This window comes from Oryctolagus cuniculus, chromosome 5, assembly GCF_051225735.1.
Source record: "Oryctolagus cuniculus isolate XC-2025 breed Fujian yellow rabbit chromosome 5, ASM5122573v1, whole genome shotgun sequence".
In the NCBI taxonomy this organism is placed as follows: domain Eukaryota; kingdom Metazoa; phylum Chordata; class Mammalia; order Lagomorpha; family Leporidae; genus Oryctolagus; species Oryctolagus cuniculus.
In genome coordinates, this window is record NC_142871.1 from 51,678,712 (window position 1) to 51,691,833 (window position 13,122).

General features: G+C 40.5%; 1 protein-coding gene and 1 pseudogene across 5 annotated transcripts in view; both read left to right on the forward strand.

Annotated features, from left to right (window-relative positions):
* CEP85L (centrosomal protein 85L) overlaps positions 1–13,122 on the forward strand; it is a 168,670-nt gene that overhangs the window by 95,325 nt on the left and 60,223 nt on the right. For 3 of the 4 annotated variants that reach the window (XR_011388554.2, XM_002714781.6, XM_089333725.1), the window contains exon 6: positions 10,446–10,625. The exons of the other annotated variant lie outside the window; for it this stretch is intronic. Coding sequence is in view for 2 of the 3 variants with exons in the window: in XM_002714781.6 (XP_002714827.5) it covers positions 10,446–10,625 (180 nt within the window). In the remaining variant the exon portion in view is untranslated. The remainder of the gene's footprint in view (positions 1–10,445; positions 10,626–13,122) is intronic. 4 annotated transcript variants of the gene reach the window in all.
* LOC149126503 (YEATS domain-containing protein 4 pseudogene) lies at positions 2,442–4,083 on the forward strand (annotated as a pseudogene). Its single transcript, XR_016234518.1, has one exon. The product of XR_016234518.1 is annotated as a YEATS domain-containing protein 4 pseudogene (transcript).

The following is a 13,122-nucleotide window of genomic DNA, read 5'->3' on the forward strand; positions in this document are numbered from 1 at the left end:
TTTCTAATTGCCTTATTTTCAAAGGAAAAGAAAGCCATATTTTCAAAATTTATTTTAAAAGCAGATAAGATGGGGGCTGGTGGGGTGAGAAGAGAGAGATCTTAATCCATTGTTTCATACCTCAGATGACTGCAGTGGGTTGAGGGGGAGCAGCCTGAAACCAGTAGCCCTGAACTCCATCCAAGTATCCTATGTGGCTGGCAGGGGCACAGCATTAGGGCTGTCCCAGGCACATTAGCTGGGAGGAGCTGAATCAGAAGCAAAGCAGCTAGGACTTGAACCAATGCTCGTTATGGAATGCTGGTGTCCCAAGCAGTGCTTTATCTGATGTGCCAGGATGCCAGCTCCACCTGTTAGTTTTTTTTGGGAGTAGGGTGGGAATCATAAGTTAGACCAGATAGCAATTTTTTAAACAGATTTATTTATTTACTTGAGAGGCAGAGTTATAGATAGAAAGAGGGAGACATAGAGAGAGGTCTTCCATCCTCTGATTCACTTCTTCATTGGCCTCAACAGAGCTGGGCCAATCTGAAGCCAGGAGCCAGGAGCTTCTTCCCGGTCTCCTATGTGGGTACAGGAGCCCAAGCACTTGGGCCACCTCCTACTGCTTTTCCAGGCCATCAACAGGGAGTTGCATCAGAAATGGAGCAGCCAGGACATGCAGTGGTGCCCATATGGGATGCCAGCACTGCAGGTGGATGCTTAACCTACCATGCCACAGCGCTGGCCCTACCAGATAACTTTTTTATGATAGATATTTCCCTTTGTGGACATTTTTCTTAATGTTCCTCATCAAAGTCTTTATACCTAGATTTTTAAAAATCCCTTTAGGTGGAATTTTCCCTTCATTATGTCTTCAAATGTGTTTGCATTGATGTATTAAAATCAGGAAATACGAGAGAGCAAATAAGTTTCAAATTTACCTGAGGCAGAGCCCTTTAACATAGATTCCAGCTTACTCTTAATACTTTAGCTACTGATATATCAGAGTAACTTGTTATTGCATGGTTTCATTTATGACCCCTGTTCCATGATAGTAAGACTCTGATACAGTACTGAATTTAATCATGTACAGTTTTTTGAAAATAGTATTCTTATGCTATAAACTACTATAATTTGCTTTGATAACAGTATCCTTGATAGAAATACTGAATTTATAACTTTGCCATTCTCTATAAATATTTTAATTAATTTATACAATTACTATATTGGCCAAAACAAGTAAAACAATAGATCTCTGAAAACTAGTGTTTTTTTTGACACAGGATCAGACCAGTAGAGGGCTCTCTAAGTCAGTCTCTAAAGTCAGATAAAACTATCTGGAAAGATGGAAAAGGGATTGCTAAAAAAATTAGAAGGAATTTGAGTGAAGTGGAGAATCAAATTGTAGTTGAAAAATTTGATTTAAGAAGGGAAAGTTGTAAAAATGAATGTCAAGAAAATCCTAAATATTAAATAAGCATGATAAATGTAGGAGAAAAGCATTTCTCAGCAGGTAGAGATAGACAGCTGATAAAGGGTTAAAAAACAATATGATAAAATATTTCTTTACACAAGGAATTTTTACCATAGGTCATTAAAAAATAACTAGTTTTTGTGTACAGTATTTGCAATGTGTACATTTTTCTTCTCCATAGTTTGTTCATCCTAATTCCATAGCACGTTAAGCAAAATTATGCATTTAAAATTCTGTGTATTCCTGAGTAAATAAAGTCAGTTTGTAAAATAAAAATAGCATTATTTTATTAATTTATTGATGAAAATTGTATTCTTGAGAAGTAAATTCCATTTGTCTATTAAAAACTTGGACAGACCAACACTTTAGTTGACCTCAGAAGTAGATGTCACTAAGGCTCATGGATACAAGATGAGAATGTCTTTTTTTTTTTTTTTTTTTTTTATTATTTTTTTTTAACTTTTTTTTTTTTTTTTGACAGGCAGAGTGGACAGTGAGAGAGAGAGAGACAGAGAGAAAGGTCTTCCTTTGCCGTTGGTTCACCCTCCAATGGCCGCCGCGGCCAGCGCGATGCGGCCGGCGCACCGCGCTGATCCGATGGCAGGAGCCAGGAGCCAGGTGCTTTTCCTGGTCTCCCATGGGGTGCAGGGCCCAAGCACCTGGGCCATCCTCCACTGCACTCCCGGGCCACAGCAGAGGGCTGGCCTGGAAGAGGGGCAACCGGGACAGAATCCGGCGCCCCGACCGGGACTAGAACCCGGTGTGCCGGCGCCGCTAGGCGGAGGATTAGCCTAGTGAGCCGCGGCGCCGGCGAGAATGTCTTTATCCTAGATAAACTCCAAAGCTCCTTAGATAGTTTTAATGGTATAATTAGTAGAACCAAAGAGTGGGCTCTCCTCCTGCGCCAGGGCTGAATGGCCTTCAGGGACGGCGTCTGCCTGAAAGGGTTGGCGGCTGCCGAGCGCCTCAAGCGCCAGGACTCGCCTTCTCTTAGTCGGAAACCCTCCAGCTGTGCCCACTCGGGAGGAGGGGTGCTTTGAGGGGAGCGAGCGGTGACCCTGCCGGCCCCGGTGTCTTTCCCTGGCAACGGCGGCTTCTTCTGTGGGACAGTATGTTCAAGAGAATGGCCGAATTTGGGTCTGACTCCGGCGGGAGAGTAAAGGGAGTAACTATTGTTGAACCAGTAGTTTATGGTTAATATTGCTTGATATTTTGGAAAGAGAAGAAGATGGACACACACATCAGTGGACGGTATATGTAAAGCCATATAGCAATGAGGATATGTCGGCATACGTGAAGAAAATCCAGTTTAAATTGCACGAAAGCTATGGCAATCCTTTAAGAGTTGTTACTAAGCCTCTGTATGAAATTACCAAAACAAGATGGGGTGAATTTGAAATAATCATCAAGATATTTTTTATTGACCCTAATGAAAGACCTGTAACCCTGTACCACTTATTAAAACTATTTCAATCAGACCGGTACCCCAGCTCACTAGGCTAATCCTCTGCCTGTGACGCTGCACCCCAGGTTCTAGTCCCGGTTGGGATGCCGGATTCTGTCCCGGTTGCTCATCTTCCAGTCCAGCTGTCTGCTGTGGCCCGGGAAGGCAGTGGAGGATGGCCCAAGTGCTTGGGCCCTGCACCTGCACAGGAGACCAGGAGGAAGCACCTGGCTCCTGGCTCGGGATCAGCGCTGTGTGCCGGCTGCAACAGCCATTTGGGGTTGAACCAACGGAAAGGAAGATCTTTCTCTCTCTCTCTCTCTCTCTCTCTCTCTCTAACTCTGCCTGTCAAAAAAAAGTATTTCAATCAGACACGAATGCAGTGCTAGGAAAAAACAGTGATTTCAGAGTTCTATGATGAAATGGTATTTCAAAACCCAGCAGCAATGATGCAACAATTATTAATATCTCATCAGCTAACATTAGGAGTCTATAAACATGAAACAGAATTTGCAGAACTTGAAGTGAAAACTAGAGAAAAATTAGAAGCTACCAAGAAGAAAACAAGCTTTGAAATTGTAGAGCTGAAGGAGAGATTAAAAGTAAGTCATGAAACTATAAATTGTCCAAAAATGAAATCAGGAAGCTTGAGGAAGATGATCAAACAAAAGACATATAAATGGCTTTGAAGAGAACTTGCTAAAAAATAAGGTGGACTTTGATGGAGAGAAGGACTTAATTGTGATGTTTCTTAGAGGAACAGTGTATGTCGTCGTTGACTAGATTCTTGGCAGTGGAGTCCAAGTATTTGTACTACTCAAACAGTCTCTAAGGGAAATATGTGTACATTAAGGATCAATCCTGCATAAGATTTTACCAACCCATTTTAGGGAAATTCTATGATGTTAAGCACAACTTTTAAAATATTTTTATTTTAGTATATGTGTAGGTTATTGTCCTTTGACAGGCATCAGAATTTCATTATGAAGAATAACTTGTACAAATTTTGTGTGTATTTCTCTAGTAGTTAGAATTAGTGGTAAAGTTAGCCTGTGTATTTAATTTCTTCAAGTTCTTACCTGCCCCCATGTTACCTGTCTTATTTATGGTATGCCCAGTACATACTCAATAAATGTAGTTTGCAGATCCTTAAAAAACAAACAAACAAACAAAAAAACAAAGAGTGGTTTGTACTTACAATGCTATATACCAAAATACCAATGTATGGTTAATAGGCCTTCATGAAAAAAGTCAAAATATAAAAGACTCTTTTTCTTAATGTTAATTGAAGAAGGAAGAAGTCTCTTTTCTGTATACATGGGTACCTTGGAAAGACTGACTGGCTTATACTTTTATTAAGCCTTATGGATGTATTCTTCCCTTCTTTCTTGCTGTCCCTTTTCTTTCCATTTGTATCATGTTAATTCTATTTTTTTTCCTTCAGCTGTTTTGTTCTATGACCAAATCCTTTGGTTCTGCTGAGCATTTAGTAAATGAGTCCAACCTTGACAAATGACCCCATTAAACAAAACATTAAACATCTAATGTGTTAAAAACCAGCTCCACAAAAGTGTGAAGAGCATTTTCTACCTTCATTGGTCTAAAAGCCCACAAAGAGGGACTTGTATCAAAGAACATGTTTATCCATTTCCTTAAAAGGTGTTTAGGGGAAAAAAGATACTTAGGTTCACTATGGATAGGTACCATTTAGGCTCTAGTAATAAAAAATATGTGAATAAAGTGCTTTATCTTCAAGGAATGTACAATAAAGTGAGCAACACTGAGAAGCAATGGATAATTGTATGTTGGTGGAGGTGCCCAAATGGATTAGATATGAAGAGCTGTGGGAACTCCTACCAAGAATAAATAGGGGCCAGTGCTGTGGCGTAGTGGGTAAACCCGCCACCTGCAGTGCTGGCGTCCCATATGGGTGCCGGTTCTAGTCCTGGCTGCTCTGCTTCTGATCCCGCTCTCTGCTATGGCCTGTGAAATCAGTAGAATGTGGCTCAAATTCTTGGGCCCCTGCACTGGCATGGGAGACCTGGAAGAAGCTCCTGGCTCCTGACAACACAGCTCTGGCCATTGTGGCCATGAGTGGGGAGGGGGATAAACCAGTAGATGGAAGACTTCTCTCTCTCTCTCTCTCTCTCTCCCCCCCTCTCTCCCCCTCCCTCCCTCCCTCCCTCTGCTTCTCGGTGACTCTGCCTTTCAAATAAATAAATAAATAAACCTTTTAAAAAAATACAAGAACATATAAAATCATCTTCCAGAGGTCAGATCAGGTTTCCTGTAGGATGGGCTATCTCATCTGAGCACCTGTTGAACTAGGGTTTGAAGCACAATGCATAACATGTAAAGATGCCCACAGGACTGAGGGAAAACAATGTATTTGGAACTCTGAGTTATTCTGTGTGGGTGAAGTGTAAAATGAGAGAAAGAGAGTGATAAGAACTGTGACTGAAGAAGCAAGCAGGGAGGGGTCACGTGATAGCAATGACTTGGAACTAAAGGGCTCATCTGTCTCAGGTTTGCTTAGGGCAGTCCCAGTTTATACCTATTATACTGATATAATTATTACTAGTATCTTCTTTCACTATGCACAGTATTCTGGTTTGTACTGGGTGACAGAAACTGGATTTAATACAGATGGTATTGGAAACAGGGAAGCCAGTCAGAAAAATTTCTTAGTAGTCTTAGAGTTAAAAGAACATCTGAATTCTAAAACAGTGGTGGCCAGGATGAGAAAAAGAGTGTTTATTGAATATCTGTGTCACCATGCATAGTAAAATGGGCCAGATTTAGTGAGTTACTTATTGGGATGAGAAAGAATAATTACCTATTTTCATATAATGATGGTTGATTGGCTTACAGTATCGGTGACCTTGGTAGAGCCTGCTGAATTAAGAATACTTTTCAATGGGGCCAGTGCTGTGGGCGTAGTAGGCTGAGCCTCTGCCTAGTGGTGGTATTCCATATGGGTGTGGGTTTGTGTCCCTGCTGCTCCTCTTCCAACCTAGCTCTCTGTGATAGCCTGGGAATGCAGTAGATAGGCTGCTGCACCCGCGTGGGAAACCCAGAAGAAGCTCCTGGCTCCTGGCTTTGGATCTGCCAGGCTCAGCTCCGGCTATTGCGGCCATTTGGGGAGTAAACCAGCAGATGGAAGACCTTTCTCTTCCTCTCTCTCTCTCTGTAACTCTGCCTCTCAAGTAAATAAATAAATCTTTAAAGAAACAGATTTTTAAGCAGATAAGTCTGAGCTAAACTTACACATTGTCAGTTTGGTTGAGGTGCAGCATGAGGCTGACATCTGGGTGCAGTCAGGTCTGAGCCACAGTAAGAGATTTTAGTGTCATTGTTCTAAGTTTTGTGTGGTTGTTGAAGTCTTGGGCATGATCAGATGTTACAGAGAATGTTTGAGAATAAGAAAATGGGGCCCAGAACTAAGGGAACACAGTGGTATTTTAGAAACTAGCAGAAGAGCACAATTGTGAAGGAGCATGGGCACAGTTGTCATAGAAATGAAGGAAAGGAAATCTTTCTCTGCAAAGTAGGAAATTCAGAGAAAGCAGGTAAGGGACTGAAAAGATGAGTCTTGGCCGGTGCCTCGGCTCACTTGGCTAATCCTCCGCCTGTGGCGCTGGCACCCTGAGTTCTAGTCCTGGTTGGGGCGCCGGATTCTGTCTCAGTTGCTCCTCTTCCAGTCCAGCTCTCTGCTGTGGCCCGGGAGGGCAGTGGAGGATGGCCCAAGTGCTTGGGCCCTGCACCCGCATGGAAGACCAGGAAGAAGCACCTGGCTCCTGGCTTCAGATCGGCACCTGGCGCAGCGTGCCGGCTGTAGCGGCCATTTAGTTGGTGAACCAACGGAAGGAAGACCTTTCTCTCTGTCTCTCTCTCTCTCTCACTGTCTAACTCACTGCCTGTTGAAAAGAGAAGAGAAGGGAAGGGGAAGGGGAAGAGGAAGGGTCTTTTTTTATATTTCTTTATTTATTTTTAAGGCAGAGGTACAAAGAGAAAAGGAGGGTTGGGGAGAGGGAGAGAGTGAGTCAGAGGTCGACAGATCTTCCATCCACTGGTTCACTCCCCAAGTGGCCACAACAGTTGGGGCTTGGTGATGCTGAAGCCAGGAGCCTAGAACTCCGTGTAGGTTTCGCACGTTGGTGGCACGGTCCTAAGGACTTGTGCCATCTTCTGTTCCTTTCCCAAATGCATTAGTAGGAAGTAGAGGGAACACCCTGCCTATTCCTAATCGTAGTGGGAAAGCTCACCACTAAAAGTGTTAGCTACAAGTTTTTTTGTAGCTGTTCATTAAGTTGAGGAAGTTTCCTTCTTATCCTAGTTTGCTGAGTTTTTAATCATGAACGGGTGTTGGGTTTTGTCAAATTCTTTTTCTGCATCTACTGATATGATCACGTGATTTTTTCTTTTTTAGCTATTTGGTGTGATGGAGTACATTTCTGATTTTCAAATGTTAAACCAACCTTACATACTTGGGAAAATCCCACTTGATCTTCTTGTATAATTATTTTTATACACCTTGAGATTTAATTTGCCAATATTTTGTTGAGGATTTTAGCATCTATGTTTATGCATACAGTGGTCTATAATTTCCTTGTAAAGATTTTGTCTCATTTTGGCTTTAGGGCAATGCACTCCTCATTGAGTAAGGAAGTATTACTTCTACTTTTGTGTTCTAGATGAGAATTTTCAGAAATGGTATACTTTCTTCCTTGGGTAAATTGAAATTTACCATTGAATCCATTAGGACCTGGCACTTTCTGTTTGGGGAGGTTATTAGCTGTTTATTGAGTTCCTTTAGTGGATATGATCCTATTCAGTATTACGTGAGTTGTGGTAGATTTTGTCTTTCAAGAACTTGTTCTTTTCCAGTGGGTTATCCATGGGATCTGTAGTAAGTAATTTGTGTTTGCTTTCTTTTTTTCTTAGCCTGCCTAGAGGCTTATTGATTTTATTGTTTTCTTTTTCTTTTTCTTTTTCTTTAAGATTTATTTATTTATTTGAAAGTCAGAGTTACACAGAGAAGGAAAGGCAGAGAGAGAAGGTCTTCCATCCAATGGCTCACTCCCCAATTGGCCGCGGTGGCAGGAGCTGCGCTGATCCGAAGCCAGGAGCCAGGAGCTTCTTCTGGATCTCCCATATAGGTGCAGGGGCCCAAGGACTTGGGCTGTCTTCTGCTGTTTTCTAGGCCATAGCAGAGAGCTGGATGGGAAGTGGAGCAGCCGGGCCTTGAACTGGCGCCCATATGAGATGCCAGCACTGCAGGCCAGGGTGTTAACCTGCTGTGCTACAGTGCAGGCTTTTTCAAAGAACCATCTTTTGGCTTTGTTTATTTTTTTTTTTTTCAATTCTTATTCCCAGTTTCATTAATTATTTGCTGTGATTTAATTATATTTTCTGCTTACTTTAAATTTTATAACCTCTATTTCTTATGGTTGATTGTGTCTAGTTTACATAGTTTCCTGGAGCAGAGGCTTAGAAAATTTATTTTAGAGTTTTCTTCTTGTCTAATATATTTATTCAGTGCCATAGCTTTCCCTGTAACCAGAACTTTCTTGGATTCTACAATTTTGGGTAAATTTTATTTTTATTTTCATTTAATTAGAAAATTTTTAAATTTCTTATTTTCCTGTTTAGCCCATACATTATTTAGAAATTTTAACCCACGCATCATTTAGAAGGTTTTTGTTTAATCTCTTTAACTATTTTGGAATTTCCCAGCTGTATTTCTGTTTTTTATTTTTAATTTTTTCTAAAAAGATTTATTCATTTATTTGAAAGTCAGAGTTACACAGTGAGAGAAAGAGAGGCAGAGAGAAAGAGAGAGGTCTTCTATTCACTGGTTCACTCCCCAATTGGCTGCAGTGGTTGGAGCTGCACCAATCTGAAGCCAGTAGCCAGGAGTTTCTTCCAGGTCTCCCACATGGGTACTGCTTTCCCAGGCCATAGCAGAGAGCTGGTTTGGAAGTTGAGCAGCTGGAACTCAAACCAGTGCCCATATGGGATGCTGGCACTGTAGGAGGCAGCTTTACCCACTGTGCCGTGGCGTGGGCCCCTATTTTTAGTTTATTTCCACTTTGGCCTAAGAGCCAGTCATTGGATAGTTTCTTATCTTGTAAAATTGTTAAGGTGTGTTTTATGGTTCTGAGTGATGTTCGTCTTGGTGAATGTTCCAGATGAGCTTGAGAAGAATGTGTAATGCTGTTGAGATGAGTAGTAGGTAGATGTCAGCTGTGTGTCCTTTGTTGCTGGGCTATGGAGATCCACTGAGTCCTTACTGATTCTCTACCTGTGGATCTGACCATTTCTAATAGAGAATTGTTAAGATCTCTAACTACTGTAGTGGATTATTTATTTGTCCTTGCAGTTGTTGTTGTTGTTTTTAAATTTGTATTTTGGGGCCCAGCACTGTGGCGTAGTGAGCGAGTAAAGCCACTGCCTGTAGTGCCGGCATCCCATATGGGCGCTGGTTCGAGTCCCAGCTGCTCCACTTCAATCCAGCCCTCTGTTGTGGCCTGGAAAGCAGCAGAAGGTGTCCCAAGTCCTTGGGTCCCTGCATCCCTGTGGGAGACCCAGAAGAGGCTCCTGGCTCCTGGCTTTGGATTGGCTCAGCTCTGGCCATTGTGGCCATTTGGGGAGTGAACCAGCAAAGGGAAGACTTTTTCTCTTTCTCTCTCTCTCTTTCTCTCTCTCTCACTCTCTCTCTTCCTCTACCTCTCTGTAACTCTGCCTTTCAAATAAATAAAATAAAAAGATATAGCTTAAAATACGTATATTGACACTGTTATTTAATACATATGCTTTAAAGATTGTTATGTCTTGTTAGAATATTGACCCCTTTGTTATTATGTAATATTGATAACTTTCCTTGCTGTAAAGGATGCTGTTTCTGAAATTAATGTAGCTGTTCTTGCTATCAAGGGATATTAGTATGGTATGTCTTCTCCATCTCTTTAGTTTGCATCCATATGTGCCTTTATATTTAGTGAATCTAAAATGGGTTTCTTGTACACTACAAATAGGTGGATCTTGTGTTTTAATCCACTCTCACTATTTCTGTTTTTTGACTGATGCATTTAAACCACTGATATTCAGAGTGACTTTGGATGTACTTCCACTAATATCAACCATATTTGTTAAAGGTTTCTATTTGTTGTTCTTTATTCCTTTTTTTCTCTCTTACCATTTGAGCATTTTATATGAATCAGTTTTCTTTTGCTTTTTATTTTATCCATTATACCTCCCTTTAATTTTTTTTGCTGATTGTCCTAGGATTTTCATATACTTTTAGAATTAATTCAAGCCCATTGTCAACCCTTTAGTGCTTCATAGATAGTGCCATGTACCCTAAAATAACCATTTTCCTAAACCTTCCTTCATGTCCCATGTACCGTTATATCACTGTTGATGTACATTTCACTTACACATAAACATATCTAATAACTGCATAATTGGCAAGCAGGAGAGCTTGGATTGAAACCAGGGTCTTTACACTTTAAAGTCTTGCTTGCTTTTTTTCTTTCCTAATAGCCACAATATGAGAATGCTGCACTCCAGACTCCATTTTCAGAGCAGTCAGTGTCCCATTCCCAGCAAGATGAACTTGAGCAAAAGCTTGCATCTACTGAGAAAGAGATTTTACAGCTCAATGAGTTTCTCAAACAAAGAATAAGCCAATTTAATGAAGAGAAGAAAAAACTGGAGGAAAAGGTAGGCATTTTTATAAAGTTGCATTAGATTTATAATATTTCTTCAACATATAATTGCCATTTTCCTAGTTCCTGGTGTCATACCAAGTTACACATTTATAGCAAAGTGATTAGTTTTGTGTTAACTTTTGAGAAACCTGGGCTATCTGCAAAAGTCCAAGGCTTTTCTTAAGAGATGGAAATACTGCTTTGTGTTGTATCTTTCTAACTAATAGTGAAACCCTTTTTAAGTCAGTTGTCTGTCCCATTAACTGTACTCCTTTTCCTTACCGGATCTATCATTCCCTGTTTCTTTGTTATGTTTGGCAAAAGAATTGATAAATGAAATGAAGTTGGTCTTTGATTCATAAGGATAGGACTTTAAGTTATTAAGTTCAAGTTCCTGATTCAGAATAAGTAGCTAAAAGCCAAGTATGTACATATGCACATGATAAATATATATCTACATTTATTTGACCTTTCTGCCTTTATTAGAAGTATTTTTATGCATTATAAGGTTTTAAGGTTTTAGGGTTTGCAGAAGGCAAGGAAGCAGCCGATAAAAGCAGAAAAGACTGTTATTGTGGAAAGGACAGCATAGTGGAGTTTGAGGTGGGATTGTAGCCTGCCTGGAGAGCAGGAGGGGAGGCTGAAGTGAGTGTTCAGTCCCCGCACAGTGGGCAACAATGTATTAGTGATGTTTGCTGGGGGAGGGCCATGGAGACATGCTGAGAGATCCATGTCCACTGTGATAAAGTGGGTCTGAATGCCCAGAAAAGATGCTTGGTAGGTGTTTATTGGGACCAACAATGTATACGTATGGTCTTATTAGGCAAGGATATCCCTGGCAAGGAACTGTAAAAGTCAGAGTCAAGCCAGCAGAATCTTAGGCAGTGAAATGCCACAGTGTTACCATCGGGGTCATTTTGCTTGTGCCCAGCTTTACCAGGTGTGCAGTTAACCATTTGTGTCCCAACACTTCAGCGAGTTGTAACACATATGTCATTTTATTCCATTGTAGAATCATTAAAAGTCAAGGAGATTACATGCTAGCCCTAATTTATTGAAGAGCCATAGGTCCTGAGCCACTGCTTAGTGGTAGAACTTGTTTTAGACTGTTGCTCTTGATATATCTAGCTTATTAATATATATAGTGAGCTTTCCACTCAAAGGATGTTGGAGAAGGTCACCGTGATTTCTGCAGACAAGTTTGGTGTTACTAATAGAGAATTCAGTGGATATCTTTGTGTACATATGTATATATACATAGGAGTTGAACTTTTTATCTTCCAAAACCGACAAAAATATTATATGATCTTTCTCAGTTGTATGTTGTCTTTCATCTTGGCTAATTTGAAAATAGCTTAAGTGTCTCATATCTTTTCTGCATTTTATATTGTTTTGTATAATACCACAATCTGAGGGAGGGAAATATATCCACTGATATACACAAGGGAGGGATTAAAATAGTCTCTCACCTGAGACTTCTTAAAAATTGTGATGAAAATTTTGATGATTAAGTGAGTAAATTTTCTAAAATACATTTTAAGAATATTTTGTCTAAACTTCTCTCATCATTTTTGATGTCTAGTGGTTAATAAAAACATATTATGTATTTACTACCCATTTGACATCTCCTGCTTTGGATGTGTCATTAGGACTTAATAGTTTTCATGTTCAAAACTCCATTCTTTTTTTCTCAACTTTTATTTAATAAATATAAATTTCCAAAGTACAACTTTTGGATGATAGCAGCTCCCCCTGCCCATAACCTCCCTCCTACCTGCAACCATCCCATCTCCCACTCCCTTTCCCATCCCATTCTTCATCAAGAGTCACTTTAAATTATCTTTATATACAGAAGATCGACTTATTATATACTAAGTAAAGATTTCAGCAGCTTGCAGCCACACAGAAACACAGTGTAAAGTACTGTTTGAGTAGTAGTTTTACCGTTAATTTGCATAGTACAACACATTAAGCACAGAGATCCTACATGGGGAGTAAGTGCACAGTGACTACTGACACTCTTATTTATGACATCAGTAATCACCCGAGGCTCTTGTCATAAGCTGCCAAGGCTATGGAAGCCTCTTAAGTTCACCAACTCCGATCCTATTTAGACAAGGCCAAATCAAAGTAGAAGTTCTCTCCTCCCTTCAGAGAAAGGTACCTCCTTCTTTGATGGCCTCCTGTTTCCACTGGGATCTCACTCACAGAGATCTTTCATTTAGGTTTGGTTTGGTGTTTTGGTGGTGGTGGTGGTGGTGGTGGTGTTGTGTTTTTTTGTTTGTTTGTTTGTTTGTTTGTTTTTGCCAGAGTGCCTTGGCTTTCCATGCCTAAAATACTCTCATGGGCTTTTTAGCCAGATCTGAATGCCTTAAGGGCTGATTCTGAGGCCAGAGTACTGTTTAGGGTATTTGCAATTCTATGAGTCTGCTGTATATCCTGCTTCCCATGTAGGATCATTCTTTCCTTTTTAATTCTATCATTTTGTTTATGTGATCCCTTTGACACTT